At 38.5% G+C, this 23961-nt stretch overlaps 2 protein-coding genes across 3 annotated transcripts in view; both read right to left on the bottom strand.

Moving 5' to 3' along the window:
• Positions 1-2704: 2704 nt before the first annotated feature.
• On the bottom strand, positions 2705-8746 carry LOC149836462 (ribonuclease III domain-containing protein RNC1, chloroplastic-like). The gene is made up of 5 exons (XM_090005360.1): positions 7670-8746; positions 6663-6867; positions 6351-6551; positions 5610-5696; positions 2705-3072 (listed from the first exon to the last, which is right to left on the bottom strand). The coding sequence occupies exons 1-5, from the start codon at positions 8509-8511 to the stop codon at positions 2755-2757; spliced, it is 1653 nt and encodes a 550-aa protein (XP_089861486.1). The 5' UTR covers positions 8512-8746; the 3' UTR covers positions 2705-2754.
• Positions 8747-14328: 5582 nt separating this feature from the next.
• The window catches only part of LOC149836463 (protein ZINC INDUCED FACILITATOR-LIKE 1-like), a 49566-nt gene continuing 39933 nt past the window's right edge, over positions 14329-23961 (bottom strand). Inside the window, exons 12-18 of one of the 2 annotated variants that reach the window (XM_090005361.1) lie at positions 19358-19445; positions 18657-18742; positions 18455-18562; positions 17549-17593; positions 17331-17419; positions 16113-16156; positions 14329-14719 (exon numbers count right to left, since the gene is read on the bottom strand). In XM_090005361.1, the coding sequence (XP_089861487.1) occupies positions 14601-14719; positions 16113-16156; positions 17331-17419; positions 17549-17593; positions 18455-18562; positions 18657-18742; positions 19358-19445 (579 nt within the window). In that variant the 3' untranslated portion in view covers positions 14329-14600. The remainder of the gene's footprint in view (positions 14720-16112; positions 16157-17330; positions 17420-17548; positions 17594-18454; positions 18563-18656; positions 18743-19357; positions 19446-23961) is intronic. The other variant, XM_090005362.1, reaches the window with a different exon arrangement.

A 23961-nucleotide genomic window follows, 5' to 3' on the forward strand; every position in this document is an offset into this window, starting at 1 on the left:
TTGTTTACATCCCTAAAAATCTCTCACACCAAGGGGCACCAATCAAATTCTAGCAACTATTTATTGTTTTTTTTTTTAAGGCAAGCTGGGGTTAGGCAGACTCCACCAGTTATTATTCAACCAACCACTGGGTTTGAACCTGCAACGTCCCACCACAAGGAGACGTGCTCGTTGGTAAATTCTAGCAACTATGATTAAAAAGAAATTAAGTTTATGTTCAAAGAGTGTTATGCCATTCAGTGAGAAGGAAGATAGAAGAGAAAAAATATGTGATCATAATTTTTTTTTGGCCGATTCAGAACGATTCACTTGAGAATTGGTATCGCGGGCCGATTCACTTGAATCCGATACTGACAACATTGAGCAAAACCTTTGAGATCCTCACTGCCTACCGGGGAGTAAACCCAGCTTCAATGGGTCTGATATGGCCTGGGAATGAATACAACTTTTGAGGTGCTGCACTGGATCTGGGTCTGAATACAAATTGGCTTAGGCAGGAGCTGATCTGAGTCTTAGCCTGGATGGTGAGAACTAGATGAAGCTAATTAAGTAAAAATCACTTTTTTATATACTTTTTCTTTATAAGAGAAGAAACAACCCATGTAGGACACATGAGGATGGACTATTGGACTCGCATCCTCAACCGCCTCTTCGCCAATTGCTCCTCATGGATGTGAAACCTCTGGATAAACCCCGTCCTCTTCCTTTCGTTTTGGCCTGGCTGCAAGGGACACACACCTCTAATATCGAACTCGCAATATCCTTCAGCTTGAACACTAGCTGGTAAACAAGCTGAATGAGCCGAGCTTGAAGTGTTCAAGCTTGGCTCATTCTTGTGGCGGGCACAACATTGTTTTAGAGCTGGGAGAAATAGGATTACAAAAAAAATACATTGTAAAATATATCTATTACTGCCTAACAAGCTGAGCCGAGTACCTGTTGTTCATATTCAGCTTGCCGAGTCTATTTTACGAGTTTGAAGGACCTGTTTACGAGCTGAACTTGAGCCAAGTGACTAGCAGTTCGGCTTGCTTTTCAGTCCTACTTTTAAGTATGCATGTTTTTACATGTAAAATCCCTACATCTTAGTTGGATATCGGGTATGTCTCCACTCTCAAGCCTGGTTTTGCAACAATGCAGCCGGTCCATCATTTTCCTAAAACATAACCTGCCATGGGAATGCTTATTTGACCGCATGTGGTGTCTAGAGAACAAGCCCCAGAGTATCAGTTTTTCATTTTTTATTTTTTTTGAAAAGGCAAGCTGGGGTTAGGCCCAGACCCCCACCAGTTATTATTCAAACGTACCACAGAGTTTTGAACCTGCAACGTCCCACCTCAAGGAGACGCGCACTGACAGCTCCTACCAACCACGTGCAGACCCATCGGTAAAGTATCTGGTTTTTCCCTTCAGAATTTCTCCCACTTTTTTGTTGTTGATTGAGACAATGTCGGGTTGTTTTCCAAAATAATGTGGTTCAGCCATGGGTGCATCGCTAAGGGCATCCAGGGAATTATAAAGGGGTTCAGGTCACTCAAAAAAAAAAAAAGGACAAATTTTACAACAGGACTAATTAATAGGGGGGTGTAACTGGATCGGGTACACCCAACCCGAACCGATGCCCCGATTAAACCCTACCCAATCTTGACAGACCTGTGGGTTTAGGTTGGGTCTGAAATCTAGTCTAGACAGGACTGAAAAACGGGTCAGTTGTTGGACAAGGAAAATACAGACCCATTTGCATCCTGACTCTGGTCAAGCTGGAATACCATTCAGTTGTGAAACTAAATTGTGGAAGGAAAAGAGGTCTCAATCGTTGCCCACCAAATCCATATTCTGGCTTTAAATGAAATTGGTAGCTGTCCAATTTCATACATACTGAGCCACTGAGAGTTTTTTGTTGCATTTTTGGTAATAATTAACTTGACAGCAGTTTGAAAACAAGAAGTATATTCAATATCCTCCTGTTTGATTATTCTATCTTTGTAGCATATGGACTGTTTGCAATATTCATCGATCTTTCTGGATATTACTACTACAATAATATACACAATTACATATTTTATATTCTAAAATATGTTTAAAAAAGAGTACTTTCTAGCACTAAATCACGACATTTTTAAGGGTAATTTACATATAGGTGCCCAATTTATGTTTAGCCACCTCAGTTTTAAAATATTTAAGATAAATACACCTTTTTAGGAAATTTCTCAATGATCCTTGTGTTACCTTTACCCTCTAGAATTACATATTTATGCTTCACTGTAGCTACAAAAATAAGGAATTACAGAAGTGACATACAATAATTAAACAAAACAAAAAGTTAAGGGATTATTTTAAGGAGTTAATTTGATTTAGGTGACATAAAAAGCAACTCAAGCAGTCATCTGAGCAATTTCTTGAAAAGGTAGGCATTTATCTTGAATATTTAAAAACTGAGGTAGCTAAAAGTAAATTCTTCCATGACAAGTTTTAATTAGTCGAGATTAGCCTCAACGTGTTTGGCGTTTTAATCACTTGGATAACACAGATTTTTCTGTCCATTGTCTGATTCTTCTTATATGACATTGAAAACTTTGCGACTATTTTGGCTCCTTGATAAAGCATTTGCATAGGAACGCAATTTTAACGACATTCCAATGATCCCCAACCAGAACAAAGAAACCAAGCTACGTAAAAAAATATAAACGAATAACAAGAAGCATGAAAAAACCAGATCAATAAATTAAAATATAACAGTGGAAGATCACATATCTACACTGCTTTTGGTTGTATTTGCTCAAAGTCGAAAACTTCAAACATTAAACGTCTCACGTCGGGCTTACCATAAACGGTGTAAGAAAGCCCGTGTATCGCTTGTTGAACTGCTGTGGTGGACGGATTACGCATCCTACGGTTGTGCTCATAAGCATCAAGAACCTGCTCGCCATATACAATGTAATGGTGAAGGTTCTTCTCCCGAAGGTACTTTCCACAGTATTTATTGAGCAGGAGCCTCCGATGCTTCTCCTGCAGCCATTTTCCTGGTGCATCTAGATGTTTCATTAATAACCTCTCAGCAATCACAAGGTCCTGCAAAAATGACAACAGATGCAATTATTCACAGACCAGGCAAATCATGTTTGTATTAACGTATGCATTTAACGACAGACGTGCTTGTAAAATAAAGCAAAACATTAGTCGCTTATCTAATAGTTTGAACTACTCATTTTTAATGAACACAGCAGGATGCCCCCTGTAACAAATGCTGTCTGGTCACCCAGAGAGGAGAGTAGTTTATCGACTCTCCTCTCAAGTGCACGGAAAGAAAGATTAAAGGAATCCACTCTTTATAATTTTCATCTGCATATGCTAGTGCCTCATATGATAACGGATGCATCAAGTCTCACTCATCTGACAGTAGCTCACAGAACCCCAGTTGATCTTAGGCAGCACGTCCATACTGGTCAGAATGACAAGCATGAACATTATGCATTTCAAGAAATATTCACAGAAAGTTGCCACCACCAATTTTTCTGACAGTTATAGGTAGAAGTGTTATATATCATTCTCAATCAAGCTATTTCAATCCCCACAGAACATGCACTTAACTTTCAACTGCCCTTTTCATGCTTGTACACCTCATGAACCCGGCTGGTTATGATGTGAAGTAGATAAGTAAAATACCATACACATTAATAGGTAGGGAGGTAGGATGAAATGGAAAATATCCCAGAGAACTATCAAAGAAAGCCAGTAGAAAAAAACAAAAGTTGCTTCGGTTTGTGGAAAGCTTTCTATGTTAATCAGCATAACAGGCATGATTCCAAAACAAAACAACATTGTGGAAAAAGGTCCAAGAAAGAAAATATTCATGCTTAAATATGAGACACTCCCGGTTTTGGAGAAAGCTAAAGCACAATTTCTGCAACCTGATCTGTTTCCTTCAAATATTTGCTTCATTTTCACATGAAATCAGAACCTACCAAATTAAACTTCAGGCCTTAGTTAAGGCAGCATGTTCATGAAATTAAATCCAAACATGTTCCTTGAAATGGAAGTGGAAAACACAAAACAATGTAGCAGATATGTTAGATACCATTCTGAACATTAGCCAGCCTAGTACCATTTTCTCCATCATTTTTCACATCCAGAACAAGTTTCTACAGGTTCTATGATGACAGATAGAGAAGCCAACCATGCATTGATGCATTTCCTGCTCATTCAATTGGCACTGTCAATGGGTTGGGGCTGGCTCTGCCATCTGATCAATATCAAATTTTGTGCTTTATATTGTGTTTAGAATTTGGATCTTATGAGGTTGGCTAATGGGCTTAAATGAAAGGAATTGAATCTGTAGACACCCCAACTTTGACCAATCATAATCAAGAAGTTTGGTGGAGTTGTGCCCCGGAGAATAAAGAGTGCAAGAAGGACGGTACATACATCTTCAGGGCTCTATGCTTGTTAACTGCTTTTATTATTTATTAGACAAAACTTTGCATTTAGTACAGCATAAATATTAACTGTTTCACTAATGCTATTTACATGCAGATTGGAGACACATGATACAATGTGACGTTGGATTTAGTCAGTTCATTGTATGCAGGGTATTTAGTGTGACATTGTGGTCAGTATGGTGTGCGTTGAGGTTGAGGGTGAAGTGGAATCAGATGGGAGTCAAAAGCACTGCAGGATCAGGTTGGCTCAATGTAGTATCAGTTAGACCAAGTTAGATGCCTGTGGTTTGACTTTGACCTGACTTTGGTGCAATACAAGTTGGGCTGAATTGGTCTGATGCAAGTTCTGCTCAAACATGGCCTGATGTAGTAGGCCAATGGTATGGTGGGTAGTCAGGTTGCTGTGGAAAAGGATCCTGTCCAGATATGGTATTGTGCAGCGCATTTGATCACTGTGAGTTAGAGGAGGTCAATGTGGAGTACAAGGTTTGTCTCGAGCTACCATGCCATGGAGTAAGAAACAATACATACTAATCAGACGATATCATAGGCGACATACAAAGTTAGGTTTATCTATTTTTTCAACAACAATTCTATGAGGAACATATTTATACCTATTGGAAAGGAATCATTTTTATAGTACATATTGTGTAGTATTGATGCTACTGTTTGACACACGTCTGACTCTCAGTTCAACTGCAATATTTTTCAACAAAAAATGCCACACAAAATAGAAACATATGTTCACAAGTCTATCCAAACAGAATATCTGAGTTTTGTCTAACAATAGAAAGAAAAATAAGTGCCTCCAATATCGCAAAAGAATCAAAATTACATTATTTATTATTTCCTTAATTACATGGTAGTGTAGAAAGTTTCAAATACCTTGCAAGAAGATGCCTAAAAATTGAGCAGGCTTAAAAAACAAAACTCATTACAGAAACAAAAAGATCATCACTTGCAACACGATGGCAAATAGGAAAATTAGACCCCCATCAATGTTTTTGACTACATGAATAAGTTTATCTATTTGTGACGACTAGCGCAGCTGTCCACTTCTATAACTTCAAGTTATAATGGACTTTTTGGATAGTTCTTCATGCAAGAATAACAAAAGCTTACAGAACTGCCACAACGACTGAAAAGTAGAAACCATGGTCTTAATGTTACCTGAATCTTTTGGCCAACATATTCCAACCGCTCCAAGCAAAATCGAGGATGTTCATATTTGTATTTTGATGGATGCAAAAAGCAAAGCTGTGATACCAAAACATCAAGGATATCATGAAATTGTTAGTTTCAGAATATATTGGAAATCTTAAAACAATAAAAAAGTTTATGACTGCCAGATGAACCACGCAATAAGATGTTTAGAAACACTAAACACAAACACTGAGGTAGAAAATTGCCATTTGAAAGAATGCATGCAGCTGCTGGACACCATTTGTGACTGGCAGTACTAAAATCAGTTTGAGAGATTGACATATGATCAACAAGTCCATGTGTGCATATGACAAACGAAATTTTAAAAATGCTAGATGTAGTATTGCATGAACTAATGTAACAAGGAAGCAACAGAAAGGCTATATGTGAATGAGATACTTACCTTTTCAAGCATCATAGTGTCAACGTGATGCAGGATTTTAAAGCATGATAAGGATTTAAAATAAAGTAACAACTAACAAGGAATTAGAAGATATTTAAGTATGTGCATATAAATATCTTGGATAGTCATTATTCTCAGATCTATCAGGCATTATATGGCAGTCCTATGGTTAGAAACTGGTCTAGAAGAAAAGCCATGCAACCATGACAATATATTGACGCATCATTCTGTGGAAGAACAGTAAAATACACTATGCTCTAGACAGGAGAAACCATTCATTAAAAACTGTTTAATCAGGAAGGTACCTGGAGCCCAAGTCCCAGCTCAATATTCCTAGCTTCAGTTATTTCTGGTATTTTATCTGTCATTGGCAAAGGGTATCCGAGCACTTGCATGACTTGGGGCTTACTTTCATAGTCCCAAATGTTCCCCCGAAACCTGTGCATCCCTGGCGGAACACATGCCCTAAAAAGTCTTGGGTGCGCAAAGAGTGCATCTTCTGGCGGCTGGAAAAAGGAAGTGATGGGGTTAGTTGGAATATTCAAACAACTGCAAATCAATGAATAAATAAAAAGAAGTTTACATAGCTTCTGTTAGAAAAGGAAGAAAAACTTCACCTTGTATGCAGCAATGTCTTGCCAGCTAAGCTTTTTATCTTCAAATTCAGCAGAGACATAATCAACATCTTCAAGTTGCCTCCTTAGTTTAGGTTGACAGCTCTCATCTTCCGGGTCCATTCCAAATGCCTCAAAGAGAACACGATATACTTCGGGCATTCCAAAACATAAATAAATTGCACCAAATAAGGCCCAAAATACTGACCTGCATCACAATTTGATGAATACATGAAAATTTTGTTACTGAAACTTCGTTTGTGAAAGGTTACAAGAATATTAAAGGTCGTCTTAATAATTCTGATTTCTGACCATTTTTTGTGAGATTCCATTTCGATGAGTTCCAATACTCAGGGCCTCAGGCAGACAAGTGGCAGCTAAATACAAATACTGGGATGTTGGTAATAGCCATTTTATATATCGCACTGCTGAATTGTTGGTATTGGATATTTTATATACCGATCTCTGTTTTATATACTCTACAAGGATATCACGGTTTTCTCACCAACAAACTTAGCCTTGGAACTTAAATTCATAGAACATACTCATTCTATCAACTGAGGCAGTTAGCTAGCTGAGTAGCCAAACTTTAGCACTTACTAAGTTTACAAAACTGCCAGGTTTATCTAACTCCTAGTAATAACTTTCAGAACATGGTTGTTCAATAGGACACAAGCAATTTGAAACTGACATGAAAATTCTAGGAAAAAAAGAAGATATGGAGATTTCTATGGGATACCTTCTTGGACAATGGCCACTAAATGAACAATACAAGTACAACCATCCCAAGTAATCCAAATCAACAACCAAGAGCACCAAACACTCCAAAAACAAGTAAATGAAAGTCTAAGACTGTTTGATTAAGGACAAACATTTTAAGTGAAATGCGATTACATGAAAACACTCTAAAACAAACAACTACCGGAATTTAGACACACACACACACACACACACACACACACACACACACACACACACACACACACACACACACAGAGAGAGAGAGTTACTTGACCGGTGGCTCCTTCTCCTTCCTGATGAGCTTATCCATGTCATCATAAGGAAACACCAAATTATGTAAGCTCGCAGCTTTGATCCACTTGGGCAAGTACCTCTTCCCAATCAAAGCGTACACTCGCTCCCGCATCGGCCCCGGCGACTCCCTAGGATACCTCTGCAGGAAGAACTCTGCGAGAGCGAGCTCGAGCACGTACTGCCCCAAGAACCAGAGCCTCGAGTGCCCCGACCAGACGTGCCTCGCCTTCGTCCTGTCGCAGGAAGGGTGCTGGAACGCCAAATACAAGAGGGTGTCGAATTGCTTCGCAGGACTGGAGTCATCCAGATTCTCGGAGGGTTCCAGCGGGTACCCCAGCGCCTGCTTGGCTTCAAGGAGGCACTCATCCATCCATTGCTTATCGGCATTGTTGAGACGGGAAGAGGGTAGGCAGGAACTCAGGAGAGGGAAGGATTTGAGGGATAACTGAGGGGTATTGAGGAACCTAGCCGTCAGTTTCGCATCGTCTAGAGGGGGTTTCAGTATGAATCTTCTTGGTGGTAGTTTCTTTTTGGGGAAAGCAATCTTCTTCCTTTCTTCTAGCTCCTTCACTAGACGTTGGGGGCTGCTAGCAGGGAGCTCTTGGGGATTGATGGCAACGGCGAATACGCGAAACGGGTTGGTGAGGAGCGTGAGATTGGGAGTTTTGTGGAGGTTTAGGCTGGGAAAAGGGAGGAAGGAAGAGGAAAAGGAGAGGTCGGAAGAAGAGGGTCTGAGAGAAGAGGACAGATCTATTGAGGGAATAGGTTGAGATGGATTCCTTTGAAGGGAGTGAGGTGAGAGGGTCAAGGATGCCATGAAGACGAGGTAAGGGAGACGGAGACCTCAATTTTTATGATTCTTGACGGGTTATGCAGAAGCAGGAAGGATTTAGTTGGTTTTCCTTATCCTTTCTTATTCTTCTTCGCTAAGAATTGTAATAACAAGAAGAAGAAGACAGACAGGCAGACAGATCGCTGTTTCACTGAGCTAGAAAAATTTGATATGAGAGAGAGAGAGAGAGAGAGGATAAGGGAGGCCAGAGGTTTGACACGGGTTCCAAATATCAAGGCCTCAAGGGTTGATATTTTGAGCAGTGACACCCTGACTTTAAATTACATTACAACATCAAGTCAAGGAAATATACTTCACCACGTGGCTCATACGGGTCCGTGAGGACCATAAACCATACTGTGAGCAGATTTCTAACTTACATTTTTTCGTCAAAGAATTCAGCGTGCAGATCCTATGTGACAAAGCTTGGGAAAATCTTGGCGAGGAAGATTCACGATAAACTTTTTGTTCATCGGAAATTTCAGAAAAATACAGGTATATAAATATATATATAAAGAAAAAACATAAGAATGTATAAAACTATTGTAAAAGAAAATATAAAAAAATGCAAACAAATGTTTTATTGCATTTATAAAAACATGTTAGGGGGGGGGGGGGCGACTGGACCCCCTCTCAGCCATGCCTGTTGCACTCCCTGTGATCTCTTTCTCTAAACCTTGGCTCCCTTGCCCTCTCTTGGATGTCTCTCCTTAGTCTTCCTTCACTGTTGATGGCCTTCTCTATGATGGGAGTTATCTCATAAGCATGAACTTGCATCTCACTGGAGAAGCCTTCTATGCTTTTTTTAAGATGAAAAATATAAAGTATGTTTTGAGTTGTAATGTTACTTATGAATTAGTGTTGAACGTGAGTGCAGCTATGTGAATGAATCTAGGACAAATAATCAACAAGAAAAATAGGGATTTATGTGGTTAGGCAATATGCCTACGTCCACAGTTATTCTTCTCTTCACCACCGTCGTGGGGTTACACCATACATATTTATAATAACCCAAGATGTACCGAGCAAAAAAAAAAATACAAGAGTTTTGCAAGAATAAGAAGACTTCGAGTACCAGATCAGCGGGAACTTAGGTCTCTCCCAAACCCCCAACTATTGGCGTCCCAGCAACTAAAATGAACCACTGCAGATGATGTCGGTCATTCCACCATCTGTGCCACTGCATGCTCATCGGATATGAGCCACCTACCCCCACAATCTCCACCTTGGCAAATATCCACCACTTCGAAGATAAGGAAGTATAATTCGGGAACTCTATCTGAAACACTAAGTTGGGGCGCCTCCCATCTAGCAACTGGAGACATTAATCAAGTCCAAGCAATGTTTGAACTTATCTGTAGTAACAGGCTTTGTCAACATGCATGTTGCATTCTCGAAAGTGTGAACTTTATTAAGCAATATTTCACCAGAAGACACCAGCTCCCTGATCTTGTGAAACCTCACAACTATGTATTTGGTCCTCGCATGATACACCTGGTTCTTTGCCAAATAGATGGCGCTCTGGATATCACAATGTAGTTGAACTCCTCTTTGTTGTACACCCCAGCTCTTTGACCAACCCTGTAAGCCATAGAGCTTCCTTGGTAGCCTCGGCAATTAGCATATACTCAGACTCAGTAGTGGATAATGCAACTAGAGATTGTACCAGGGATCTCCAGGAAATAGGCCCTCCCACAAGCATAAATACATATCCAATTATATATCTCCTATCATCCAAGTCACCTGCATAGTCTGCATCTACATATCCTGCAACTAAGCAATCATTTGCTGACTGTTGAATATGATGCCATGTTGTGTAGTACCCTTCAAGTATTTAAAGATCCACTTGACTGCGTTCCAATGTTGTTTACTCAGATTTGATAGAAACTTGCTCACCACATTGACAACATGTGCCAAATCTAGTCTTGTAGAAACCATGACATACATTAGACATCCCACTGCGCTTGCATATGGAACCTTCAACATGTCTTGAACCTCATTATCTGACTTCAGGCACTCTGCAATGGACATTCTAAAATGATGCGCTAATGGCGTGCTCACAATTTTTACATTACTCATGTTGAACTTGTCCAATATCTTCTCAATATAACTACGTTGAGATCACCATAGTCTTCTAGAAACTCTGTCCCTGCGAATCTTCATCCCAAGAATCTTCTTGACTACACCTAGATCTTTCATTTCAAATTCTCTACTCAACAAGGTTTTTAACTTGTTGACTTCGCTCATACTCTTTGCAGCAATCAACATATCATCCACATAGAGTAACCAAAAAATAAAAGAACCATCATCAAGATTTCTCACATACACGCAACAATCATACTCACAACGCATGTAGCCAATTCGGATCATGTAAGAGTCAAATCTCTTGTATCTGCCTTGGGGACTACTTTAGTCTATAAAGTAATTTCTTCAATTTACAAACTAAGTGTTCTTGACCAGGATGGCTGAACCCCTCTGGTTATACCATGTAAATCTGCTCTTCCACATCACCATGAAGAAAAGTTGTCTTTATATATATATGCTCTAACTGCATGTCTGAATGTGCTACCAAAGCCAACACTACCCTGATGGAAGTGTGTCTGACCACAGGAGAGAAGATCTCATCATAGTTGACTCCTTCCCTTTGTAAGTAACCTTTTGCTACTAGGCGAGCATTGAATTTTTCTTCCTCCTTTTCTGACACTGCCTCTTTCTTCTTATACAACCATTTGCATCCTATCGCTCTCTTCCCTTCTGGAAGCTCCACCAAGTCTCATGTCTGGTTCTTATGTAGGGACTCCATCTCCTCCACCATAGCACCCATCTATCTACTTTTATCTTGGCTAAGTATTGCCTCCTGAAAAGTAGTAGGATCTCTGTTGCTAGTAATAAGTGCATAAGAAGCCAAATCCTCAAAACCATACTTGGTGGGAGGCCTGATGGTGCGCTTGGGCCTGTCGGTGGTTGTAGTGTGCTGCTACTGACTCTCTAAGGTAGAGTCCTCTGAGGCACGTGTTCCTAACTCCACCTGTACTACATGCTCATTGCTGTCACAATTTTATGACATTTGTTTATCTTACTCTTGAATACATTGTAACATGTTTTTTTCATCAAAAACCACATCTCTACTGAGCACCACCTTGTTTGCCTTTGGATCCCATAGCTTGAAGCCTTTCACTTCTTTCTGATAACCCAGAAAAATAAACTGTCTAGACTTTTCATCAAGTTTCGATCTATCCTCACTAGAAACATGTATATAGGCTGGACATCCAAATATTCTCAATTCGGAGTAGTCTACCGCACTGCTCGTCCATACCTCCTCTGCTACTTTTCCATCTAGTGTTGCCCTCGGTGACATGTTAATCAAGAAACACGCCATATTCACGGCTTCTGCCCAGAAGCTCTTTTCAAGCTTTGCATTCAACCTGAGACATCGAGCTCTCTCAATTATCGATTTGTTCATCCTTTCCGCTACACCATTTTGTTGTGGTGTCTTGTGAACTGAGAAATGTCTCTTAATCCCTTGCTGCTCACACAACTCCTGGGATTTCGAATCTGTATACTCAGTGCCATTATCTGACCTGAGACATTTAATCTTCCTCCATGTTTGAGTCTCTACTTCATCTTTTCATAGCTTGAACTTGGCAAACATTTCTGACTTGTGCCACATGAAGTACACCCAAACCTTTCGTGAGTAATCATCAATGAAACTCACAAAGTACATATGTCCTCCTCGTGATGCTACGTTGACCGGACCCCAAAGATCTGTGTGAACATAATCGAGAACCCCCTTTGTCTTGTGTGTAGCTGTCTCAAACTTTACCATGTTTTGTTTTCTAAGAACACAATACTTACATAACTCGAGCTTGCATGTCTTGACACCCTTCAAAGGATTTCTCTTATGAAGCTCCATCATCCCACGCTCGCCCATATGTCCTAGCCGCATATGCCATAAAACAATACTATCTGACTCAGACTCTGCAGTAGCAACTCCACCTATAACCATGGTACCTAACAGTCTATAGATATTTTCTGCTAGTTTATGTCCCTTCATTACTGTCAATACACCTTTACTTTCATTACTCCAATTTCAGATTTGAAACTATAACCGTTACAATCTAAAGTGCCCAATGAAATCAATTTCTTCCTTGAATCTGGTACATGTCTAACATCACACTATAAAACATCTTAATTCTGATATTCCCTATTCTAGCCACTTTGCAAGATGCATCATTGCCCATCAGAATATAACCAAAATTCACTAACCTTTAGGTGTTAAACCAATCTTTATTTGGAGTCATGTGATAGGAGCATGTTGAATCCATGATCCACGAATCTGTCAGATATTCTGAAACGAATGAAACAGAAAGTATATCATTGTCACCTCTCTCTAAGTCTTCTTCCACTATGTTTGCCGACTTTGATGGATTCTCTTTATTCTCTGTATTGCCTTTCTTTTCCTTTGGGTAGTCTCGTTTAATGTGCCCCATTTTTCTGCACTTATAGCACATGAAGTCTCGTTTAATGGCCTTATTATTTTTTGAATCATTATGAGACTTGCTTCTTCCGCGTTCTTGGTTACCTCTCACCATAAGTCCTTCACCTTGTGACATCTCATCATTGGCTTTCTTTCGTTGATGAAAGCTTAATAGAGCACCTATGACATTTTCCAACTCGAGACTTTCCTTTTCCCACATCAGAGTCGTAACCAAATTCTCGTATGCAGGAGACGCCGGTAGAGAATTCAGCAACATCAATGCCTTGTCTTCATCTTCGAACTTCACATCAACTCATTTCAGATCACTGATGATTTAATTGAAGGCGTTGATGTGTTGACTCATATCTGAACCCTCTATCATCTTAAGACCAAACAACTTTTGCTTAAGATAAAGCTTGTTCGTCAAAGACATGGATATGTATCGACTTTCCAATTTCAGCCAAACTACCACCAATGATTCTTCATCCATGACATGATACACCACGTCATCTGCTAGACAAAGTCTGATAGTTGTCAGAGCCTTCGCTTTCAGATCTTTTCAATATGACTTCTCCATGCCTTCGAGTTTGTTTTCACATAATGCATTTACCATGCCTGTTGCACCAAAAGGCCCTTCACTCTTCTCTGCCATAATTTGAAATTACCGGTTCCATCAAATTTAACCAGATCGAACCTCGAACATCGTCATCTGCGCTCTAATACCAATTATTGAATGAGAGTGCAGCTATGCGATGAATCTACAAAAAATAATCAAGAAAAATAGGGATTTACGTGGTTCAGCAATATGCTTACGTCCACGGGAACAAGTTGACTATTATTATTATTCTTCTTTTCACCACTATCATGGGGTTACAACATACATATTTATAATAACCCAAGATGTACCGAGTAAAAAAAACTACAAGAGTTTTGCAAGAATAAAAAGACCTCTTGTACCAAAACTCAGGTCTCCCGCAAATCCCCAACTATTGGTGTCCCAACTAGGATGAACCAGTGCAGATGACGTCGCTCATTCCAGCCACTGCATGCTCATCGAAGATGAGCCACCTACTCCAACAATTCAAATGGAAATATGCGTGCCTTTCCCAAAGTATCCTTTAAAATCTGACATTTCAATGACTTGTCATTCAACCTTTTTACATAAAACATTAATTTTAAGGACACTTCAGATTCAGATTGTGTATGCGAGCGCATCCACAAACGCATGTACTAGCAAGTAGCAAGCACATCTGCTTGAATACCCATACTTGTGTGCCTTGCATATGAAGTGCATGTTGGATGTTCGATTTGGTAGGCACTACTAGTTTTGTAGTTATGACTTTCATTAGCTTATAAAATTTTGATGCTTAACATTGAGGAAACAACCTATCAAAAGGTTGACTTATTTGTAATACAAGATTAAGGGCAATAAGCTGATCTTGAATGCAAGCTGGGCCGCCTCATCTAGCACCACCTTTTAGGCAACCGACCATAGCATGAATGAGAAGGGCACTCATTGAGCTGAGCTAGAATGCAAATAGGGTTGTTTCTGCACCATCGCAGGCAACCAAGCTAAGTATAGGCCCAGCCAAATGGGCTATTCTTCTTCTGTCTCCTCATAGGGTTTCTTTACAGACTCGGGCAGGAAAGGCTTGAAGCTCAATACAGCTACGATAACCAGAATCACGTTCAAGAGGAAGAAAATCATTTGATTACCTGCATTAAGATAAATGATGAGATGAACTGTAACAAGCATCATTATCAATGTAAAAGAAAATTGAACCTTTCCGCTCGCCTCCGTGGTGGGTTAAAAATAAATATACAGGAAAAAAAGGGTCAATGAACAATTATGACTACTTGTTCTAAATTCCCTTTAATCAAGGTGTTAAAATGGGTTACTCTTTCTACTAAATGTCCAGATTTGTCAAAATCAGTAGAGATTGACCTGACTAATTAAAATAACAAAATACATTAAGAAATCTTTTTATGCTTACACATAATTTAAATGTCGTTGATTTGGATTAGACGAGTGAATCTACTCCCTTTTGGGAAAGACGGCTTCGATGAATTATTTTATTTTCTTTACCAATTTAATACAAACTACACGTACAAAATCTATTGCAAAAGAATTTTTTACGACTTTGTTATTACGTTTTGCTTTTATATATCACAGACAGAAACGTGAGATTTAGGAGTCTTAAACCTTATGACAGAATACGCTCGCCCTGTATTGAAAAAGATGTGCTTACCATAGTTCAGTACACATGAATGGCAGATTAAAAATTCAACCATAACAGTTGCCAGTCTTGTGCACCAGCTACACAATCCAGGATGCTGAACGGTGAGCAGTGAACAGGCACTTGCATATCCGTATCCTAACACTGAAGTTCTCATGGAAATCCCGTGGCAAAATGTAGATTTTTCTAAACAAGATCACAGGGAATACCCTAGAGCTTTTTAAGGTCCAATGACTAAACTAGAGACCTGGGCAACTCAATGTGAAATTAAGATTTTAGCATCCTGAGAGAGACAAGTGATAAGAGAGCGACCCAGTCACTCTCCTGACCTGGACAATGACTGCTTTTGGTATCAGTCAGCCCAAACACATGTTCAATCTGATTGTTAATCTGATGCAATGGCCATCAATGCACCAATTTTTTTTAACTCAAAAAAACATGTTTATTCATCGAGAAAACACAATGCAAGGGTTGATTCCCATTAAATCAACCCTGCTGAACACATCTACGAGGTAATCTGAAGCATGTACAGGTTTTCTCCAGTTATACAAAAATTGATGGCCGTAGATGCACCAAATTTTTTTAACTCAAGAAAACACATTTATTCGTCGAAAAAACACAATGCAGGGATAAATTTCCATTAAATTGACCATGCTGAACACATCTACGAGGTAAGATTGAGTCAAAATAACTTGCATCATGAGATCCCAACTAGATTGTAGGTATAAACGATTGCAGCACACACACACACACACACACACACACACACACACACACACACACATATATATATATATATATATATATATATATATATATATATATATATATATATATATATATATATACAAATGCAAAGATTAACCTTATACCTGGTAAGAAGGAAGAATGTTGACGCTCCTGTGCCCAAGCAAAACTGCAAAAGAAAAGAAATTGCAAACAGTTAATAACAGAAGTTGAGGGGTACCACCGGGCCCCCACCACTCACTAGCAATGTGTTTGGTCAACTGCTGGTTCTTAGTGTGGATGGTGTTATGCCTGTTGGTGTTTTTAATGCAAGAAACAGCCTCCTGTTCTCAGTGCACCACTATAGCTCATTCCTCAACCTAGGGTTGAAAATGGGCTGGATATTGATTTTGGTGTCTGACCAACCTGGATAAGAAATTGGGAAAGGGAGAATTGAAAATAAAGTCAACCAGGTTTGGTTGAGTTCATTCAAACCCTGTTAGATACAGGTTTAGATCCCCTTCACATCAAAGGTGTATTGCTTCAGCTCTCTGACACAACCCTACAACTACAATGTCAATAATTAGGGCATCATTGGTTGTGGATTTTGGACCTTTTGGTTGGACGGTCCCCCTTCCCTATATGAGAGAGAGTGGATCAGGGTCAACCGCAACTTGACCTGTTGACAGCACTACCTCAATGGGTGATGACTGGTGGGATAACCCATGACCCTCACCCTAAATCTGTGGTGCCTTGTTTTGTGGAGAAATGGTGATCCCTTTCATTTTCATAGTAGATGTCAGGAGTGGATGGTCTAAACATTTTCTTTATACAGAACTGCCAGTTACTACCATTTGGTCCGACAACTAGAATGTTCAACTTTAATATACAACACATCATTGTGCACAGAGCAATTTGAGTATATTGTCATCAGCTCTTGACAATTCAAACCATCCTAATTTATCCAGGTTAAGTCCTACTAGTTCTCTGTCAAGTTGCACTTGCACCTAAATTGGCTGGATCAGCAATGAGACCAGACAATTCAAGTGCTTGACCAATAAAGCAAATGACACATTAACCTAAAAGTAGGCTAAAATGTGATGATTCTGTGGTGTTTGTCTGCCCAACGATCTGTGATTTAATTATGTCTGCCACTAGTCAGGATTAACAGACAGGCAAAGAGAAAAATAAAAACTCGATGCTACACAAATTGGGACTAGAGGCTTATTTCCCTTGAAGGTTCAGAGTGCAAATGGCTTCTTCATACTGAAAACCACCTTAACAGTAGAATAAAATTGATAAGCCCGATACCTTTCTGAGGTGTATCAAGGAACCAAAAGAAACATTTAAAAGAATAAACATACAGGGAACCTCCTCCTGCAGGGCCAATTGTTTTGAAAAATGACATTCCAGTCATTGAAAGTCCATTTGCAGCTCCTCTTTGATGTTGAGGCTACATAGAACAGATGTCCAGGTAAGTGTGGTGATTGTGCCAAGTGGTGGTTGAAATGGATTAATTGGAAATGAACCCATTAGTAACATCAAATAACAGATTAAAAAATGGAGAGAACAGGAAAAGTACCACAGAATTATTTTGCTGAATAAATAATCCAGTAACAATTGCTATCTGAGGAATTTCACAAAACAGTTGTCAGAGGAATAAAGTGCTTCAATCAATGAAAAATGCACAATTCCACTAAACAGAATAAGTAATAGATACCAGTAATCCTAGTTAGAAACTATAATATTTTGTTTTATGAAACAGAACATAGGCCCATGAAGCTATGGTTCATCATTATGGCAGTCTTTTTTATTTGGGTGCAAAGAAATACGAACTTTCACTAAACCCTTCTTTGAATGTGCTTTTATTTATTGCTTACAAATAAATTAAATCACATTTTATAAAGAATAGTCTTGTCTTTATCAATAATTAAGTAAATGTTTGGATGACAAACTATTTAAACTAGAATGAAGAGAAAAGGAAGATAACCAGTGGTGATGGTGGTGGTGAAGTGGTAGTGATTGTGATAGAGGCAGCAGTAGTCGTAGTGGCAGTGGACAAGTGATGGCAATAGTGATGGTGGTGAAGAAGCAGTGGTAGTGATAATGGTGTCAATGAGTGGAATGGAAGAAAAATAGCAGTAGGAAAAAAAAGTAGGTCCCCCTTGTTCTTAAAATATGAGGTGCTCTGCTTTCTCATTAAATTTATAAAAACGTTAAAAAAATAAAAATAAAACAACCAAACACAAAACCTTGCTATTTTAAGTAAATATAAATAACAAGGAACTATTTATAAAAACATCCAAACTGGGTTAACAATTTGCTGGTCCATTTTTCTAGCAGTAAACATATAACTAATAATGAACTTCATAAGGTGTAACTCAAATGAATATAATAATTTCTTTATGATATGTGTCCTCTAGTATATATTTTTCCCACATAAATGCTTTGGAATACATTTTGAAGCTCACTAGAATGTACTACTTACAGAGAAGACATTCTTCAACAATGATGCACAATTAATTGTGAATGAAAGAGTTAACCCTGAGAGCATGGTTATCAGCGGATAACTTGCAAGCAAAGGTATAGTTATAATCTGCATAGGAAGAGCAAAAGAAAAGATTACCAAAGCCTTACATGACAAAATTCAGCAAAGATATCTGTAAATAAGATGAATTCTGGAAACTTACTGCTCCCACACGCACTAACATGATGGGTCCAAGAATTCTTTCAACCAATGGGAAGAGAAAAAGTTGGAATATCAACAAACCAAAACCTGATACAATATTTTCCATTCAGAGCCATTTAAAGGATAACCATAAAAACTTACGATAAGTGGAGAAGAACGTCAACAGCAGTTGAACTAGAAAAATTGTTTTGATTGTAACATAATCAGAGAAGATTTACTAGAATACTAAAACGTTAGGAATACCAAGGAATGAACCGCAAAATGATTATCTATAGGCTACATGCAACACTTTTTCGAGTGCTTGTAATTCGGTAGTTTTTGCCAAAGAGTGTGACCTTCATTTAGGCAACTACTGCTAATCCACAATCTTTCTGGGAATGAGGCCTACTCTCAAGATGAATGGATATGCCGACACAAAACACTATGGACAAGTCATATAAGTTACTTCAAAGTCAACCTGTTCAGCATAACCACAGTGATGACATTGCACCAACTGGTTGACTCAGAATGAGATGCTCAAGTCGGTCATCAAGTCTCCATGACTTGTCCATAATCAAAACAAAGTCAATCACCCATTCCTTGGCCTATTGGCTCTAGGTTAATTGGGTTTAATTAAAAGCCAAATCAAGTGGTTCAAGCACATAGCAGTATTAAAATTCATGAAAAACAGGAAAGGATTTTCATCAAAATGGAGCGCTCTACCAGTGATTGAAAGCACCTCGCCAACATCCTTAGTTGAAAAACTCAACCCACCGTACTTCCTAGCACTGACAGCCCAAAGAGAAAATATCTGGGGAAAAACAAGATGCAAAATGAAATTACTGCAGAAATACACTAAATAATATGAGTACCAACATACTTGGCAAACAAAACAAAGTATGGTGTCAATAGAAACTCTAAAAAGAGATTTTCAAACCAGACTACCAATTTGGAAAGGCCTGGTCAACAAGCAGTATAGACAACAAGGATGTTATTAAAGGTCAGAAAGGTTGAGACTTGAGATTGTAATTACAACAAAGGAAAAAGATGATCAAAATGCAAACAAAACAAGCAGGACAAATGTATACCAATCATGATTTATTTAACAACACAGGCCACATAGTTAAATGATACCATTAAAGTGATTACTTGGATGGAAGTGTGAATAAACTTAGTTGTATTTACAATTATTTGGAGGTTTTTACAGTGTTTTTATAATAAATATATATAGTTGAAACCGTTGAATGCTTTTGTTGCTGTCTCTCGTTGATAATCATGAAGCCTGCATCTCCATGAGGACTCGAGTTTAAACTTTAAAACCACAACACTAGGGAGGTAAGCATTACTAGCCTGACTCTAGACTGAAACAAAAACCAAAACAAATATCACAAAATCTTTATATATAATGTTGGGAGTATTTATCATACTTACAATTGCATATTTGTTACAAATCGTGCTATATGATGGGATTGTTTGTCCTTGTGTATATCGGTCATTAGCCTCTTCTAGAATGATAAGCAATAGACCATTCTTAACTAGTCTCATGTAACTAACAATAGCCCTAGGTAGGTCTCAACAAGCTAGACCGCAACCTTCCTTGCTTGGCTCATTTAGACATAGATAGGCAGTTCATTTAAATGGTAACTAATATGATGTTGCAACCAAGATATTCTTTGATTAAGAAAGATAAAGCCTTAAGGGATATGTCCCCTACAAGCTATATCACAGGGACTCGGCCAACTGGGTGCCGCACCCGCGTCGACATGACGCGACGCGGGTGTGCGTGCAGTTGCGGCACCCGGTGCGGTCAACCTGACCCTGGGTGTGTTGACCGCACCCAGGGTCATTTATGTCCAACTTTTGGACTTTATATATATATATATATATATATATATATATATATATATATATATTATATTTTTGCCGCACCCCCGCACCCGCACCCATGTGACAGCCTACAAGGTTTTAATTGAGGCATGATCCTCTCACGTGTTTTGGCAATTTTTAGAGTTAATATATGAACCAGTGTTATTAAAAACGCGCCTCAAGGCGCAAAAATCACGCCTCGCCTCAAGGCGAGGGCCTTTGTGCCTTAAGGCGCAGGCATAAAGCGTAAAAGGCTCGAGGCGTACGCCTCGAGGTGAAATGCGCCTCAATGTGAGGCGTTCACGCCTCATTTTTTGGTCAAATGAGGGTCAAAGCCCTCATTTGACCAAAAATGAAATTTTAAAAAAGCATGCCCCTCGACCCTAATTAGGGTCGAGGGCCCTAATTTTCAGTCTCTCGTCTCTCTCATCTCTCTCTCGTCTCTCATCTCTCTCGTTTTTTTGCAACCCTAATTTTTTGCGATCCTGATGGTGGTTTTTAATAAGGTTCTGTGCTTTTGTGGTGTTTGATTGGTATCACAGACGAGATTGCAGGCGCAAGCTGCAGGAGTTGTGTATTGGCGTTCGCAACAACATGTTGGAGAGAGGATGGCATCGCTCGGGCCGAATATGGTGCATTGCACGGTAAGTCTTGTTTTGTTTGTTCTCTCATTTTCCTCTTCGTCTGCAAGAAATCTTTTGCTTTTATTAGTACTTTGCAATTTTCCTTCCTTCTGTTTGGGTGGAGATAGGGCGATTTTGCCAATCAGAGGAGGTATTATTCTATCAAATTCGTCCAGGGTGTAGCTTGTTGGTGCCAGAGTGATACCCTCTTATTTATTCTCTGTGAAGCTCAGAATCTTCAATTTTAATACAGGCTATCAAGCACAAATTGTTTCATTGTTTTTGTTGAATTTTATGTTATGCCCCTCTTTTCTTTATAGGGTTCTGAGAATGTTGAATTTGGTACCAACTCGTTTGTTGTTGAATTAAAAACAGAGATTACTTTTTATGATTTTAAATACAGAAACAAATTTAAGAAAAAGGCCTAATCACTTCTAGTATGAAGAACTAAGCATCTCAGAGAGTCGTAGTGTGGTATTGAGGCCTTCCAAAGCCTAGTGCACGCATCACAGGTAGGTTTTGGGTTGTAGGTCTTGAGCAAGAGTATAGGTCTGATCTTCACTCATGAAAGCGAGCGGAAAGGCATGAGTGCAAACTGGCATTAAGTGGCAGCTGACCTCTTGCGATACTTTTGAGAATAAAAGTATTATATAATAGTAATTTGACAATGTTTGAATAGCATACTGCCATACTGTAATGAAAATTAACGTAAGAATAAATTCATGCATAATTGTAAATATCTATCATCATAATTCATATACGTGGCATCAATCTTGTGCAACTAAAACCCCGAAAAGAAGAATAGTGACCCTAGTTATGTTTGATATGGGCCTGTATTGGCTTGCCCTAACGCATGCAGGTAGGCTTTTAAGTCGGCCCAAGACTCCACTAACAATGGTTCGTATATGTATTTTTGGACTTCATGAGGTACTTTACTTCTCCGAGGTAATTATTGACATCAGTGTTATAAAAAAAGCATTTCTTTATTTATTTGTATTTTTAGATTTTTTTAGAATTTTTTAAAAGTTTTCAAAAAAAAATTTTGAGGCTTACACTTTACGCCTCGCCTTGGTTTTTGGTGGAGCGCCTCGCTACGCCTCAATGCTTTTCACAACACTGATATGAACCAACCCTTATTTTTTACTCTGCATCATACAGTTCAGTTAAGATCTGATAGAAAAGAACAAAACCTTGAGTTTTACTCTGCATCGTACGGTGTCAGTAATATATCAGATCCATTGATTCTATTGAAGAATGGTTTTGGGGGAGGAAAGAAGACCTTGATATGAACCTAGAAGAGGAACAAAAGTGTTAAGATATATGTAGAATTTCCCTATGTTGTTATAATTGTCTTATATATACCAAAAGTACACTTAAGTGTACTTTAGGTTTTCTTTCTTTCTTTTGATGTGCATTCTTGTACATTTAATTTGAGTTGTATTCATGGTATATTTTAGGTATGCCTTTTATGTATTTTAGGATAGGCATACTCTAAGTATACCTATTAGATTAGTAAGTTTACTTATGGTATACTTTAAGTTAGATTAGGTTTTTTTATCATTATTAGGACTAATATTTTATTTTTATTTTTGTTTTTCTTTTTTGGTTATTTTTTGAATGACCAACTGGCCGCTGGGGCTTGTAACGGCTAGTTTGAATAGTCAAACTAGTTGCTGTGATTTGCTCTAATAGTTAGTTTGACTAGTCTAGTCAAACTAGCTGTTATGTCTTCCTCTATATATTGTTCATCCTTTTGTTGTATAGGTGAGAGAGGATGGATGTATATACTGTGTGTGTGGATGAGTGTTGTAGTGAGGTTGACTTGTATATTTGTGTAAATATCTCATTAATAAAATAGTTAATTTTTATGTCTTGATTTTCCACATGGATATGTATGGTTTACTGTATCTAGTCAAATGCATTATGAGAATGCATTTGGATTTCATTTATGTTTGATAAAATTGTTGTTATTCTTTTATATTACTTGTGTCTCAGATTTCATGCCATTTCGTGACAAAAAAAAGATTATTTTGAATCTAGATAAATCAATGCATCCAAGGATTATTCAAAGGCACCTAAGGAGATGGAGCAAATTGCAAGAAACAGTTCTTGTGTGATGAATACGAAATGTAAATCAAATGGTAAAAGCCTAGGAGAAAGTCCAAAAGTTTATTTTCAATATAAATCACCAATAAAGAGATTAGGTGTGATTATATTTATGAAGTACCTTTTTAAATTATTTTTTATTGAAAGAAGAAAATGGTAGAATGGAGTAATAACCAAAGTAGGGATGTCAACAGGTCAGATGTAACCCGATATCCGACACAAATCCGAATCCAATTAGTCAGATTCGGTAGCCAAATCTGGAATCGATTAAAAATCAGATTCGGGTTTGATACAGAGTTTTGTATTGAAATATGAATCTGACTAAAACCTGAATCCGATTAAGTGTAAATACCAGGATTTAAACTAGTCAGAACTGGATTTGGATTTATCTTTTTCCATCTGAATCCGAATCTGATTAGGTCAGATCCTACTAAGTTGGATTCAGTAATGCCTAGATCTGACCTTAATCCGACCTGTTGACATCCCTAAACCAAAGGAATCACCTTCCCTATATTTACCCTCTAAGTGCTTTCATCATAGAGTATTTAAGAAAGCAAGCAAGAAGGAGATCTCATTCCTGGTCATTCTCTATCGGACATTACATCACAGAGAGAGAGAGAGTTATTCTTATAAAAAAGAAGAAGAAGGAATACCCATCTATTAAGAGGACAGAATATGCTCTTAGACATATATACAACATATTCTAAAATTGCACAACGCCCTTTTAGAAAA

The sequence above is a fragment of the Nuphar pumila genome, chromosome 5 (genome assembly GCF_984573655.1).
Source record: "Nuphar pumila chromosome 5, dmNupPumi1.hap1.1, whole genome shotgun sequence".
NCBI classification, from domain to species: Eukaryota; Viridiplantae; Streptophyta; class Magnoliopsida; order Nymphaeales; family Nymphaeaceae; genus Nuphar; species Nuphar pumila.

What these genes read in the sequence shown, in the direction of transcription:
- LOC149836462 (XM_090005360.1), bottom strand. Translation starts at nt 8,511, where the DNA reads ATGGCATCCTTGACCCTCTCACCTCACTCCCTTCAAAGGAATCCATCT. An exon ending in GAGAAGGAGCCACCGGTCAA is followed by an intron (nt 6,868 to 7,669) that starts GTAACTCTCTCT and finishes ATTGTGATGCAG; the next exon opens with GTCAGTATTTTGGGCCTTAT. An exon ending in AGCTGGGACTTGGGCTCCAG is followed by an intron (nt 5,697 to 6,350) that starts GTACCTTCCTGA and finishes TTGGTATCACAG; the next exon opens with CTTTGCTTTTTGCATCCATC.